The 16084-nt window shown below is 48.3% G+C and overlaps 1 protein-coding gene across 1 annotated transcript in view; it reads right to left on the bottom strand.

Moving 5' to 3' along the window:
* LOC147115631 (palmitoyltransferase ZDHHC19-like) overlaps window positions 1-16084 on the bottom strand; it is an 86601-nt gene that overhangs the window by 46759 nt on the left and 23758 nt on the right. The window contains exons 4-6 of the mRNA XM_085989821.1: window positions 14264-14436; window positions 13541-13643; window positions 7310-7398 (exon numbers count right to left, since the gene is read on the bottom strand). Of these exons, the coding sequence (XP_085845947.1) occupies window positions 7310-7398; window positions 13541-13643; window positions 14264-14436 (365 nt within the window). The remainder of the gene's footprint in view (window positions 1-7309; window positions 7399-13540; window positions 13644-14263; window positions 14437-16084) is intronic.

Below are 16084 nucleotides of genomic sequence, written 5' to 3'. Positions count from 1 at the left end.
AATCGAAACTTAGAGACAAATTACAGAGGGGGCGGGGAGGGACATTATATCATTTCTTATTTTATCACAAGTATACCTGAGATCAGGGAACCAGTGCAATTGTGGAAAAGGGGAACTAAACTTGCATCCCCACATTCCAAGGGATCGCACCCTTTCTCCAAATAAATCTGAAGAACATGGGAAATCATTGAACACCCGCCAGAGCAGTTCCTCACACAGACCACGCACAGTCGACCATGTTACGTACTCTCCATACAATTAATCTCAGCATGGAAAGTTCTAAATTAATACTCCCTCATCCCCAAAGGTTTAGGGTTGCTACAATTATCCTCAGTGCTCCTGGGATAAAATCAACCCCTAATTGTTATCCAGTGACTCCTGTTCAAAGGTGTGCACTGTATGGGCATCGGTTAAGAACCAATTTAGCTTCAACTGCATTGTTCGTTGTGGTTGCATATATGGCTGGCAATCAGTGTCTAAGTTCACACATGAAGAATACTGGAGAGTGACTGGCACACGTAGCCCAGCAAGAGCCAGTACCTTCAGGAGAAAGGTAGGGCTAAACAGTTGCACTGACGAATACCAGCTCCAGCTACTTAATTAGTAATGGAACTATAGTCATCTGGGATGTAATGTTTAAGTTATCCACCAGATGGAGCCAAAAAGTAAGGTTTCACATTCACCAGTATTTAAGGTAATGGGTCATGTACTCAATGTCCTGGTACACCAGTTATTAAGGTAATGTGGAATTGCATTATGGGTATGACTCAGAGGTGAATCCTCCATCTTGGCTCGTGCAGTTAGAATTGGGTGTTTTGCTTGCAGCCTGTAAGAGATGTTTCTCTGCTACACCGTGTAATAAACAGTTGGGTTTTGTTCCTTATATCTCGCTTATCTCAGTTTCGGACCTTACCACTCAGATATCACATATTGGCGACGAGAATAAACAGATCACATCTTGAAGAAGAAAAAAAAAGAGCGCTGAATAACCGATCATGGCTGCTATGGTAGGAAAGATCTCTGCTTTTGATGTTCAGACACAGACCTGGGATGAGTACTGCGAGTTGCTGATGCATTTCTTTGTAGCAAATGATATAGATGATGTCGGAAAAAGGAGAGCTATTTTGCTCACTTCCGTGGGAAGTCAGACGTATAGTTTAATGAGAAACTTATGCAGTCCTGCAAAGCCGGGAGACAGTACATTTGCTAACTTAGTGGCCTTGCTGAAGGACCATTTCAATCCCAGACCGAGTGAGATTGTACAGTGTTTCAAGTTTAATTCACGGAACAGGAAACCGGGAGAGACTGTATTGGATTATGTAGCGGTGTTGAGAAAATTGGCACATGATTGCAATTACGGGAACAACTTGAAAGACATGCTGAGAGATAGGCTGGTTTGCGGGATAATGGATGATCGAGTGCAGAGGAGATTATTGTCCGAGACTGGGCTTACGTATGAAAAAGCGTTGGAACTTGCTCAAGCCATAGAGACAGTGAACCGAGATGTAAAAGAAATACAAGGTTCAGACTGGGCTACTACAAAGCAAGTTGGAGGTCAGGTTGTTGTGCACAAGTTAAATATGCGTCTGAAACCACAACGTGCGCATGTGAAGGCATGTTATAGATGCAATGGCGGTCACCTGGCGAGGGAATGCAGGTTCCTGGAGGAAAAGTGCCACAAGTGTGGGGAAAAAGGACACATAAAACGTGCATGCAGGGCAAAAGCAACCGTGGAGGAATACAAACCAAAAGGAGGAGGAAAGCAAAACCTAGGAAGAGAAGTGAAAAAACGGGGAGCACATCACATCAGCGGAGAAGCTGAGAAAGAAGACGACATGTTCATAATGCATAGTATGGTAGAGAACTTTCCAAAAGTGGATCCTATCACTTTGCAACTGACAGTAAATGACTCTAAGGTCAACTTTGAAGTGGATAACGGATGCGGCGTAACCATAATGAACAGGGAGGAGTACTCAAAATTGTGGAACCGTGCAAAAGTTCCAGAGTTAAAGTCTTGCTCTATGCAGCTTAAAACATATACCGGTGAACGAGTGGCGACATTGGTGTAGGGGTTTCGCAAAATCCCCTATTTCCCTGAAGAGTGAAAATATTGGTCCACATCGTGGACGAAGAATTGGGTGATGTGACTGGTCTGCAGTGTTTTAAAATGTGCCGAGAACCGCAAAAGACTGCTCTGAGATGGACAGAATGTGGACAACACCGGAGTCGTAGAGCTCTGTGGAAAATATTCTCACACCTTGAGACAGTGCTTTTAGTAATAAAATTGTTCCCTGGAGTTTGGGCAATCACAAAAGGTTTTAAAATGGCCACAGAAAGCTTGGCCAAAAGGACAAAGCAGCAAAACAGCTCGCAGCGAGTTGCCTGTGTGAAAAAGTAGGAGGATACAGGGGCTGTGAGTCAGACCTGCCAATCAAAGGGAGTTTCCCTCTCAGCACTTGAAGTTGTTTATTGACTTAAGCAATTGTCCACTTGAGAATTGACCGCAGGACAATCGATTTGTAACTGCTATGTTTACACAGCAATTCAAGGCACTCACAGTCAATGAGACATTGAAACCATGGAACCGGATCATGAATGGGAACCGTTTAAGCATTGAATGTGTTTAAATCACCCATCATTCTGGACAATAGGGCTGTTGCGTTCTCTTTTGTTTTAGCCCAGGTGAGCTCCGGATGAGGGCGGGAACATTTCGGCCCCACAGTGCAGACACACTCACCCAGTCCAACCACTTTGAGTTAGCCAATCACAGCTTTTCTCTTGTGAATTGGAACTTTTTGGGCGCGAATTTTCCAGACAGGCAAACAGCAGGATGGTGGTGGGGGGGGGGGCTCACAAGTTATATATGATAGCTCCTGAGAAGCTATCGCTCTCTCTTTACTTCCTGGGACCACAGGTGAGCCTCTCTCTCTCTCTCTTTCACTTCGCTGGACCACATGTGAGCAGAGTTTCTGACTCCTCAGCAAAGCAGCCTAGTAAGGAGTTGGGGGATGGTAATTAAGGGGATATTGCTAAGATTGTTTAATCAACATTGTAGTCACTTACCCCTCGTTTTTACCGTCGGCATTCCCCCATTTAAGCAATTTTACTGTAATTACTGTGTTCGTGTGGTATAGTTTGATATTTGATTATAGTTTCTTGTAGTTAATAAAACTTGATTTTTTTCTCATCCAAACCATGTGTCCGTTTTAATATCATTAATTATAAGTCCTGCAGTCAGAACTGGAAGGTGGGGTAGCGATTCGAAACCGCTGTTTTAAAATTGGTTTATTTGGAATTGGTCAGAGTGCAGGCAAAGGCTGCAGACCAGGTGAATTACCTTAAACCAGTTAAAAGAAGCCCCCCCCCTACATTGGGTACAGCTACTGTAACTGTGCAACACAGGGACACCGTGGAACAGCTACCTGTAGTTGTAGTATCGGGTTCCGGACCAAACTTGTTAGGTCGGGGCTGGATACAAGGACTTAAATTAGATTGGGGAGCAATAAATCAAATAGAGGGAGGCAAACAGTTGTCTTTGCAAGAAGTGTTGATTGAACATGAGAACGTGTTCCAGGAAGAACTTGGCACATTTAATGGCCCCCCAGCTAAGATTTATGTAGACAAGGAGGCACTGCCAAGGTTTTTTAAACAACGACCTGTGCCGTATGCCATGAAACCGAAGGTAGAGGTTGAGCTTGACCGTCTTTTGAGAGAGAACATTCTGGAACCTGTGAAATGTTCAGAATGGGCAGCTCCCATTGTACCTGTTTTAAAACCGGACAATTCGGTAAGACTCTGTGGAGATTATAAATTGACAGTAAATAGGGTGTCTAAACTAGAACAGTATCCTATTCCCAAAACAGAGGATCTCTTTGCAAACCTGGCTGGAGGGAAGAAATTCACAAAGCTGGATATGAGTCATGCATACTTGCAGATTACACTAGATGAGGAATCCAAGAAGTATGTAACCATAAATACACACAAGGGTTTGTTTACTTATAACCGCTTACCATTCGGTGTCTCATCTAGTCCAGCTATTTTCCAGAGGACTATCGAGGGTGTACTGCAAGGGATCCCACATGTTTCAATCTATCTGGATGACATTCTGGTGACGGGAAGAACCGACCAGGAGCATCTGAGCACTCTGAGAGAGGTACTACAAAGATTGGATAAGGCTGGGTTACGGCTCAAGAGGAGTAAGTGCACTTTCCTGGGGAATGAGGCCGTGTTCCTGGGACACAGAGTGGACACCACCGGGCTCCATCCAATCAAGGAGAAGGTACAAGCTCTGCAGGAGGCCCCAGCTCCTACCAATGTGACTGAGTTAAAAGCTTACCTGGGACTGCTAAACTATTATAACAGATTTTTACCAAACTTGGCAACAGTGTTAGCACCTCTTCACAAATTTCTGCACAAGGAGACACAGTGGCAGTGGGAAGAGGAACAGAGGGTTTCATTTGAACAGTTCAAGAAACTGATGCTGTCCTCGGATGTGCTGGTTCACTACAATGCAGAGAAAGACATCATTCTCTCTTGTGATGCTTCACCGTACGGAGTGGGGGCAGTTCTTTCACACAGCTTGGAAGATGGAACAGAAAGACCAATAGGGTTTATGTCTCGAACTCTGACACCAGTGGAAAAAAACTATTCCCAGTTGGATAAAGAGGGGTTAGCAGTAATGTTTGGGTTACGGAGGTTTCACAAGTACATATATGGCAGGAAATTCACCATATGCACCGATCATAAACCTCTTCTATCTCTTTTTAATGAAATTAAAGCAGTACCACAGATGGTGTCATCCAGGATCCAGAGGTGGGCAGTGACGTTAAGGGCATATGAGTGTGTCATCGTTTACAAGGCCGGCAAGTACCATGGGAACGCAGATGCCTTGAACCATCTTCTACTGCCAGGTACACCTATCCGTGCAGCTCCAGAGGACAGAGTTTTGATGTTGGAGGACACGGACACGGCAATTGTGACCGCGGAACAAGTAAGGACAAGGACCGGTAAAGATCCAGTACTGTCTAGAGTCCGAGAATATGTGATGAGGGGTTGGCCACAGCATCCGGAAGGGACTGAATTCACACCTTACAGTGTCAGGAAGACAGAGCTGAGTGTGCAGGATGGTTGCGTGTTGTGGGGAGCACGAGTGATTATTCCACAGCCAGCACGACAGTCTATCCTAGGGCAACTACATCAGTGTCATCCTGGAGTTTCGCATATGAAAGCCTTGGCAAGGAGTTACTTGTGGTGGCCAAAGCTAGATGAGGAGATAGAAAATCTAGTCAAGACATGCAGCACTTGTCAAGTACACAGGAAGGCACCAGCAGCGGCTCCTCTCCACCCCTGGGAGTGGCCGGATAAACCATGGAGAAGATTACATGTAGATTATGCGGGTCCATTCATGGGAAAGATGTTCCTCATAATCATTGATGCCCATTCCAAATGGATGGATGTTTATCCTGTAAATTCTGCTTCATCTACTGTTACTATAGACTGCCTGTGTTGGAGTTTTGGTAATCAAGGGCTGCCGGAGATCGTAGTAAGTGACAATGTCACATGTTTTGTGAGTACAGAAACAAAAGAATTCATGAGAAACAATGGCATAGTGCACGTGACCTCAGCTCCATATCATCCGTCTTCAAATGGACTTGCGGAGAGAGCCGTACAAACATTTAAGGAGATGATGAATAAAAGTGCGGAAGGGAGTTTGGCAAACAAGGTGTCACGAGTTCTGTTCAGCTACAGAATAACACCTCAATCTACCACAGGACTCTCTCCTGCTGAGCTGTTGTTAGGACGTCAACTACGCTCCACTCTTGACCTGGTTCACCCAGACCTAAAAAGGAAGGTGGAAAACCGACAAATCAAACAAAAGGAGAACCATGACAGAAGGACAAAGAGCTGCAGTTTTGGAGAAGGAGATGCGGTCCTTACCAGGAATTTCAGTTATGGTCCAAAATGGATTCCTGGTGTCATAGACTCAATGACCGGTCCAGTATCATATACGGTCATGTTGGGAACTGGTCAGGTAGTATGCAGACATGTAGATCAGATACTGACCAGACAAGGGGAAATCGAAATGGAGGTTCCAGAGGAGATGTCGGAGGACAAGTTGGCCCCCAGTTATCCAAATGCATCGGTGGTACCACCACCACGAACAGAGCCAGTTCCACCTGGACCCCTTCGTCAAGAGGAAACCATCGTAGCAGAGTCAGATACTCTGAGGACTGCTCAGGAGCAGCAGGTGTCTCTACCACAACCAAGCAGGGACTTGATTGTAAGACGTTCACCAAGGACTCACAAGCCACCAGAGAGATTGATAACGACCTGCTAGGTTCGTTCAGTATGGACTATCGTTAAAGGAGTTTCCTTATGGGACATTTTAAGAATGTTGTTAAGAAATTAATGTAAACTTAAGAGGGGGGATATAGTAATCTGGGATGTAATGTTTAAGTTATCCACCAGATGGAGCCAAAGAGTAAGGTTTCACATTCACCAGTATTTAAGGTAATGGGTCATGTACTGAATGCCCTGGTACACCAGTTATTAAGGTAATGTGGCATTGCATTATGGGTATGACTCAGAGGTGAATCCTCCATCTTGGCTCGTGCAGTTAGAATTGGGTGTTTTGCTTGCAGCCTGTAAGAGATGTTTCTCTGCTACACCGTGTAATAAACAGTTGGGTTTTGTTCCTTATATCTTGCTTATCTCAGTTTCGGACCTTACCACTCGGATATCACAGGAACCTAGAGCGGTAATCTTTGATCCACTTCACTGTCTGTCTGAATGTTGATTAACTTGTACCATGTTTCTTAAATCACAATGATTACTACCAGTTCTTAGTTAAACACAGCAGAAGGTTCATAGAAGCAAGACTGGCTGAAGGATTTGCCAGTCCAGAAGGGTTGAGATTTATGGAATTTGTGTGGGATGTGGTATGTCTGGTCTGCAAGTCTGAGTTCCGCCTCAGTTATGGTGGACGAGCTGGAGAATCTCTGTGGAAATTCACCCCTTTGTACCAATATATGTTCCCTCAACTACTGCATAAGCAAAAAGTAACATTTCGTCTGTATGTAAACCCATGTAAAACACAGTAACTGATTTACTCTGGAAACATCTTTTGGACAGATTTTGAGGGGGTTGATGGAACAGGTATTTCCACAAAGTTTCACCTCTATGTTTGCTGAAAATATATCTACGCATTCACTAATAAATTTTAGGTGATAAAGATTTTTTGTATAGAAATGGCATTGTGGTTTTTGGTGTAGATATGACCATTCTTTCGTTTCCATAGTGATAAACTCACCTTGGCACAATGCGAGCACACAGCATGTTGAAGAAGTTTTTCTTCCAGCCATGTGTGAAGGGATTTTTTCTATCCTCCTCTTCATTGTACTGTCAGAGGGGGGAAAAAAGTAACTGCTTTATGCATCCGAACTCATTTACATTAAAAATTAACAAATGCCATAGTTTGGCAGGACACTGGTGTTCAGATTTTTCCCAGTTTTCTTGCCTACTTTTGGGTGGGCTGTGGTGAGGGGGTGGTGGAAGAAGAGGAAAATTGGTTGATAAGGCATTCTGCCAAATGCCCGTCCCTAACAAACCATTTTCATCTGGAAGTGATGTCGGTGGCCAGAAGCAGCCCACGCAAATACTGCCGGATACTTTCCTCCACTGACGACTATCCATTGCTAAAAATACCAGCAGATAAGATGCACTTAGCATCTAGGCAGCTGCCAACAGGCAGAACTGAATTTAAATATCATTAATAGGATATTGTATTGAACTATAGATGTATAGAACTATAAAAGTTTACAATACGGAAGTATCTGTGCTGGCTCTTCATTCAAGCAATCCAAAGCTAATCCCACTACTCTACACTCTCTCCGGAGAGCCTCGTATCTTTGCTTCAAACCTTTAGCCAATTTTCCGTTAAAAGAAGCAATGGTCTCTGCCTCAACCACATCTTGTGGCAAAACATTCACCGGAACTTTCAAATTCGGTGGGGGTATAAAACGGACAGCACCGCTTCGGCCATTGAAGTCAATGGAGAGGAAAATGGAGTAATTACTGGGCGGCCGATTCGATACCGCTCATTCTATGGCCTAGAAATTCAGCTGTTTGCGCCAGCCGTTAGCGCCAGATTTCCGGCGCTAGCCACTTAGCGCCCGGGCACCGCCGGATCTGCGCCTACGCCGAAATTCAGCTGGGATTTAGCGCCGGCGCAAAGTGCTAGCGCCCGCTCAGCTGCGCGCGCATCTTATGACGTCATTTCGTCGTGCAACGCCGTTTGTGCGCCCCAAACCGGAAATTCAGTGGCGCCCGGCCGATGTGGGCGTGGCGCTGCTAAGAACTGTGAAATGGAACTCAACAGAGGCCCTGTGGGATTCGGGGAGCGCTAATTAAAGGGCACATCCACTCACCCATAAAAGCCAGCCATTTCGCTGCAATGACTTTACTGCTTTGGATTTCTGCACAGAGAGCAAGGCACAGAGATTACTGATTTCGGACACCATAGGAGAGGTATTTTTGGCTTCTAGCCAGTGCTTTGACATTTGCATCCTTGTGATTTTGCTGTTTGGAACTTTGTAATGGGGGCTGCATGGGGGGCCAACCCTCAGTTGCTACATTTTGTGTGAAGGGCTCGCAGACGCTTTGAGAGAGGGCCAGGCATGCCTAGACGCAGAGGGGCCATTAGGCGTCGCCAACGTAGGCCTTACCCAGTCAGGCAATACCGGGAGCAGGTCTCATATCTCACCATGACTGCGGCGCATTGTGTTAAGAGGCTGCGCTTCAGAAGGGAGGTGGTTGGAGAGATCTGCCAGCTGCTTCACGCAGATTTGCAGCCACAGCTCATGTCCAGAACGTCTCTCTCGGTGGAAGTGAAGGTCACGGTGGCTCTCAGCTTTTATGCAAGCGGCTCCTTCCAAGCCGCTGCTGGGGACATTGCGAACATCTCCCAGTTCGCCGCGCATCGCTGCATCCGACAGGTCACCGAAGCACTTTTCGCGAGGAGGCACCAATTCATCTCCTTCCCCATGACCCAACACAAGCAGGAGCAGCGTGCAGTCGGATTTGCCAGGATCGCGGCCTTCCCCATGGTGCAGGGCGCCATTGACTGCACGCATGTGGCTATGCGGGCACCTATCCACAATGCCGAGCAATACCGCAACCGGAAGGGCTACCATTCCCTAAATGTGCAGCTGGTGTGTGACCACAGGCAGCGCATCCTAGCTGTCAATGCCCGCTTCCCAGGAAGCAGCCACGATGCCTTTATCCTGCACCAGACTACTGTGGCTGACATGTTCCAGGCACAGCCTCCACCAAGGGGATGGCTTATCGGGGACAAGGGCTACCCTTTGTGCACATGGCTCATGACCCCGCTCCGCGCGCCCAGGACCCCAGCAGAGCTGGCATACAACGAAAGCCATCAAGCCACAAGGAACCTAATAGAGCAAACGATAGGCGTCCTCAAGCAACGGTTCCGTTGCCTGGATCGTTCGGGCGGGTCTCTTCAGTATTCGCCGGATAGAGTCTCCCAGTTCGTCGTGGTGTGCTGCATGCTCCACAACCTGGCTATCCGCAGGACTCAGGCACTGCCACCTGACATTGCCCCACCACCTCAGGAGGACGAGCAGGAGGACCCTGAGGAGGAGGAGCACCAGGCCAGGAGGGAGCGACAAGGTCCAAGGGCCGTCCGCCGGGGGCTTATTGCTCGACACTTCTAGGCCCCCTGTCAGGGAATGGCCTGGGCCACTGAACGCAGCTGAAGGCAGCCGCTCCGCAAGCCCTCAGCCGGTTAACCCAACAACCACTTGAAACATGACACCTGCACATGGTGAATAAATAAACATCTTTATTTCAAAAACTCAGGGCCCTTCCCACATGGAAGAGCAAAACAGAGAAGACCCCCAAAAAACAGTCACAAACTTCTGTCACTCCCAAAACCTGGGGAGGACTAACAAAACATCAACATCCAAATGGCCTTCCTCACTGGCCTAACAAAAACAAGCCCCCCCCACAACACAAACACCCCCAAAAAACCAAACAACATAATGCCCCCCAGAACAGAAGCCCCCGCATCACCCAAACCCTCGCTCACCACACTCTATTCGGTGTGGCGAGAGGGCGAGTCCGTCGACAGCCGTCTTTTGCCCCGGCCCGTCCTGCTGCTGCGCCTCAAGCTGGGCCGTGAGGCTGTGGCGAGGCTGGGGGAAGGATCTTCAGGGCGACAAGGCGTCTCGCCAGATGCCCTTGGGGGTCGGCCTACACGAGGGCGGGCCCGGGAGGGGCCGGCTGGTGGCTGCTGCAGCTGTGGGTGGCCCTCTTCACTGCCTGCAGCAGCTCCTTGCACCCTGGCTGGGGGAGTGGCAGGCTCGCCTGCACCAATGGGGACAAGGTGGGTGATGCCAGGCGCGCGCTGCTCGCCAGACACACGTGCACTCGGGCGGCCTGGCCGGGGAGCAAGCACGCCAAACTGTTGGTCGCCAGACCGGTGTGCGGCAGCAGGGCGGCGGCTGGCCTGGCGACGCCTCCGCGCCAGTGCGAGGGTGGCAGAAGTCAGTGCCCCAACTGCGCCGGCATGTGCCCGCATCTGCAGTGCCATTGTCTGCCCAGCACCTCTCAGCTGGCGACTGGCGTGCTGCGCTGCCTCGAGTTGTTGCACCCCCCTCTCATGCGCTGCCACAAGGAGCTCCACCCCCCTGGCGTGCGCTGCTGCGATTTGCTCCAGCCCCCTGGCCTGGGATTGGCCGAAAGCCACCACACTTTGTGCGAGGCTTTCGATGGCGTGAGGCATCTGTGCCACCACCTCCATGAATTCGACGTGCCGCCGCTCCGACGCCGCCGACATCTCGTCCAGGAGGCGCACCTCCTGGGCGACGTCCGAGTCCGGACTGGAGGGCGCCTCCCCCCTCTGCGCAGAAGGCTGGCGTGCCGCCGGAGCCTTGCCGCGTGCGGCCACGCCACTGGGAGCAGGTTCTGCCCTCCCCTCCACCGCCTCCCCCCTCTGGGCAGAAGGCTGGCGTGCCGCCGGAGCCTTGCCGCGTGCGTCCATGCCACTGGGACCAGGTTCGGGGCTCCCCTCCCCCGCCTCCCCCTGGCTCTCCGGCACGCCAGACGTCTCCCCTTCATTGCCATCTCCTGGAGCGGAGGAGGGTTCCCCCGAGGTGGCGCCTTCCTGCTGCTCCTCGACGTCCTCCTCCTCCGAGGGCCTGGCTGTCTGGGCTTCAGGGAGCACCTCCTCCTCACCAGCTGAAAGCAGGAAGGCACAAGTGTAGCTTTAGAGTGAGGACAGGCCGACAGCGAGGGAGGCCGCACTGGTGCATTATGCGCATTTTTCGGCCAGTGGGGAAGGATGTAGATCTGATGCGCGAGGGCAAGGAGAGAGGTGCACCCGGTCCTGTCCTTACCAGTGGGTTCCAGTATAGGGTCTGCGTCGCCGAGCGCCACAGGCCCAGTCACCGGGTGACGCAGGAGTCGGGCCACCCTCTCTTCCAGAACCGTTAGCTCCTGGTAATCGCGAGGGCCTCCACCAGTGACGCGCAGGCTCCTGGCGTTCCTCGCCAGCTTGGCCTGCAAGAGAAAGGAGGGCGTCTAAGTACAGTGTGGTGCCCCGTTGGTGTGTGTGAGTCCTCCCATGGTGGAATAGCTTGGACAGTGCGGTGCCCTGTTGCTGTGTGTGAGTCCTCCCATGGTGGAATAGCTTGGACAGTGTGATAAGTGCAGAAAGAGCTATTGATTAACATGCAAGTGCCATTGCAGCGGGAGGAGTGCTGGGCATTAGACCTTTGATGTCCCTTTGGCCCTAATGGGAGGTGCACATGCAAGGATGAGGGGGACACTGGAAAGGGTACTCACCTTGACCAGCCGACATAGGTCATTGTATTTCTTGCGGCACTGGTCCGCACTCCTGGGAACATCGGAGTTGGAGGAGACCCTCCGGGCAATTTTGGTCCAGGCCTCCCTGAACTTGCTCCTGGGAGCCTTCCTGCCACTAGCCGGGCACACAACCCGTCTTCTCTTGCGTACCCCATGAAGGAGCACACCCAGCGCATGGTCAGAGAACCGCTGGGCTCTTTCACGGGCCCTCTCCATTACCTCCAGGCGTTGATTTGGGACACAACCAGTCCTGAGGCCTAGTTGCAGGGCTACAGCATGCAGGGCGTGGCTGCAGTCAAAGTTGACCCTTCCCCCTTTAAGAGCTGGCCGGCGTCAGGGTGTCTGCTGACACTCACCACATGATCGCACCTGCGCTGCGCCCGGAATCGGCGTTATCAGGCCGCATCGCCGGATTAGCGCCTGAACACAGGGTTCCAACGCCTATTGCAGCGCTCGGCCAAAAAGTTGGCCAAATCTACTGAATTTCGGTGAGGTCGCCTGCACTTTCCGGCGGCCGCTAAATTTGCCGAGCGCCCGACTTTAGCGCCGCAATAGTGTCCGAACTGAATTTCTAGGCCTATATTCCTACAATCCTGTGTAAACAAATTTCTCCTAACCTCCGTCCTCATTCTTAGTGATAATTTTAAATTGATCATCACTAACTCCCCAACCTGAAAGAAGTCTTTCCCTGTTCATTCTATCAAAACACTTCATAATTTTATAATCTCTATTAAATCTTCTCTTAGCCTTGACTTTTTTTAACATTTTAATTCAGTCTACAATACCAGCAATGTTTGCAGTTGAAAGGCAGGTGTCTGGACATGAAGGCTACCTTCTCCAGCAGTGGCTGATGGCCCCAGTTCAATTCCCGTGGAAGGGCACACCAGCCTCCAATAATACTTTGGCTTGCTACTGAGGTGGGAAAGCAGGAATTCCTGAAGAAAGAAGTCCCCATCTGTAGCTCCACCTCCTCAGTGTCATTGACCATGTCATCGGCAGATGGAACACTGACTGTCAGCAGAGACCAGGCGTAACTGGGCCAGTGCGCTTTTCTAGTGGTTTCTGCCAGTGTTTCAGTGGGAGCCTGGCAGAACCCTTGATTAAATTGAAAGAAAGACAGCCTTGCATTTATATAGCGCCTTTCATGGCCACTGGATGTCCCAAAGCACTTTACAGCCAATGAAGTAATTATTTAAAGTGTAGTCACTGTTGTAATGTAGGAAACACGGCAGCCAATTTGCACACAGCAAGCTCCCACAGACAACAATGTGATAATGACCAGATAATCTGTTTTAGTGATGTTGATTGAGGGATAAATATTGGCCAGTACACCGAGGATAACTCCCCTGCTCTTCTTCAAAATAGTGCCATGGGATCTTTTACGTCCACCTGAGAGAGCAGACGGGGCCACAGTTTAATGTCTCATCCAAAAGACGGCACCTCCGACAGTGCAGCACTCCCTCAGTACTGCACTGGAGTGTCAGCTTAGATTTTTGTGCTCAAGTCTGTAGAGTGGGACTTGAACCCACAACCTTCTGACTCAGAGGTGAGAGTGCTGCCAATCGAAGTAGAAAAGTTACTATATGATCAGCTGTTGCCACATTTAAAGAAATTATTTAGTTTACACCACCTCTGTCACTTTTATTTTATGTTTTACCTCTTCAGACATGGTTTCTCCCAACACAATGAGTTCAATATGAGCTCCAAACAGGAAAAGCACTGGAAAGAGGAAAAAAGCAATCGGAACTATTACAACATAACTGAGAGTTATTATTAAGGAAAACTCATTTTTGCAAAGCATGGACAAAACATAGCTGTGTATGGCTGTCGGACTGGAGTGTTGGGCAGCATAAGTCTAAAGGCTACTGTAAACCATGAACTGGCATTCCAAGGTATTCCCTCAGCACGTGGCGAGACTGTTTTGAGACTAAGAACTGGAATTTAAAGGTACTCCATACAAGCCGTGACTGCGTGGGGTAGATTATCAACTCTCCATCTGGGCGTAATACTGGCGTTGTGGATTGACCACCTATTATAGAAACCGCCCCGATTTTTGTTTCCTTTGAAATCGGTGAGAGTGAAAATCGGGCGATTTCTATAACGAGCGGCCGATCCATAATACCAGTTTTATGCTTGGGTGGCAAGTTGAAAGCCTGCTGATATGAGTCTCTGACAGGATTCCCTGTAATGGTTCTGACTGCACTGAGTGCAAGAATTTACAGATTTCCTCAGCAGTGCTGATCTTCCAGCAGTGGCGATACTGAGCATAAGGATTCCATGGAACCTCTCCTCATCTCCCACCCTTTAACAAATTGTGCCAGTTTGGGAACTCCAGTCCCAGAAATGCTGTCTTCAGCTCCAAGTCAGAATGAAAGGATACGTAGTGCTCTTCTCCACTGTCATTGGCTCATGGTGGTTGAGAATAAGGTACGTGATGCAGGACCCCAAAATAGTCAGCATGTAAAGGACAAGAAAGAAGACAAAGAGGAAAAAGAAGCGGTAATTTCTTCTCCCAACACAGTTATTCACCCATTTACAATGGTGGTCAAAATCCTGCAAAAAGAAAAAGCAGTTTTTAACTTCTAATATTCTACTTTTTTAATGTCTTATTAAGATAGAAAACTCCACTGATGGCAGTCTATAATGACCCAGTTATCCAGATAGTAACTCAACCATTCAGAAAGGCCCCAGGTTTGATTCCTAATCTAAGTTGAGTTCGCTCATTGCCGCTGGGGCAACAGAAGTGGTACTATCATTGGTTTAAGGTTTAGGGAGGAAACAATTATCCATGATTCCTGCTCCTGATTGTTATCCAATGATCCTTGCTGGAGGTGTATCTTTGCGGATGTCAGGTGAGGACAGAATCAGACTCAGCTAATGCTCTTTGTGGTCAACAGTCACTGTTAAGGCTTACACCTAAATAATGGTCACATGGGTGAGGTACGGGAAAAGAAAGACTTGCATTTATATAGCGTCTTTCACGACCACCGGATGTCCCAAAGCGCTTTACAGCCAATGAAGTACTTTTTGAAGTGTAGTCACTGTTGTAATGTAGGAAACGCTGCAGCCAATTTCTGCACAGCAAGCTCCCACAAACAGCAATGTGATAATGACCAGATAATCTGTTTTAGTGAAGGGCATAGAACTGTAACCCAGTAAGGATTGAATGCCTTAAGCGGAGGAGGTAAAGGAGGAAATTTGCAGAGAAAAACTGGGAAGAAAAACCCACTCCAAAGTACCATAATGCAGTCAAGCAGAGTCAGCATGGTTTTATGAAAGGGAAATCATGTTTAACAAACTTGCTGGAGTTCTTTGAAGAGGTAACGAGCAGGGTGGACAAAGGTGAGCCAGTGGATGTGGTGTATTTGGATTTCCAGAAGGCATTCGATAAGGTGCCACATAAAAGGTTATTGCATTTAGCTAAGATAAGAGCTCACGGAGTTGGGGGTACTATATTAGCATGGTTAGAGAATTGGCTAACTAACAGAAAGCAGAGAGTCGGGATAAATAGGTCATTTTCCGGTTGGTGAACAGTAACCAGTGGGGTGCCACAGGGATCGGTGCTGGGGCCTCAACTATTTACAATCTACATTAATGACTTGGATGAAGGGACCGAGTGTAATGTAGCCAAGTTTGCGGATGATACAAAGATGGGTGGGAAAGCAAGTTGTGCAGAGGACTCAAAGAAACTGCAAAGGGATATAGACAGGCTATGTGAGTGGGCAAACATTTGGCAGATGCAGTATAATGTGGGAAAGTGCGAGGTTATACACTTTGGCAGGAAAAATAAAAAATCAAATTATTTAAATGGAGAGAGATTACAAAATGCGACAGTTCAGAGGGACCTGGGGGTCCTTGTGTATGAAACACAAAAAGTTAGCATGTGGGTACAGCAAGTACTCAAAAAGGCAAATGGAATGTTGGCCTTTATTTCAAAGGGGTTGGCGTATAAAAGCAAGGAAGTCTTGCTACAACTGTACAGGGTATTGGTGAGACCACACCTTGAGTACTGCATACAGTTTTGGTCTCCTTATTTAAGGAAGGATATACTTGCATTGGAGGCAGTTCAGAGACGATTCACTAGGTTAATTCCAGAGATGAGGGGGTTGACTTATGAGGAAAGGTTGAGCAGGCTGGGCCTATACTCATTGGAATTTAGAAGAATGAAAGGTGATCTTATTGAAACATATAAGATACTGAG

This window comes from Somniosus microcephalus, chromosome 6 (assembly GCF_052327205.1).
Source record: "Somniosus microcephalus isolate GS21.2 chromosome 6, FLI_Smic_1.0, whole genome shotgun sequence".
Lineage (NCBI taxonomy): Eukaryota > Metazoa > Chordata > Chondrichthyes > Squaliformes > Somniosidae > Somniosus > Somniosus microcephalus.
Note: the sequence above shows the minus strand (reverse complement) of the source record. Positions and strands in the feature narration are given on the sequence as shown.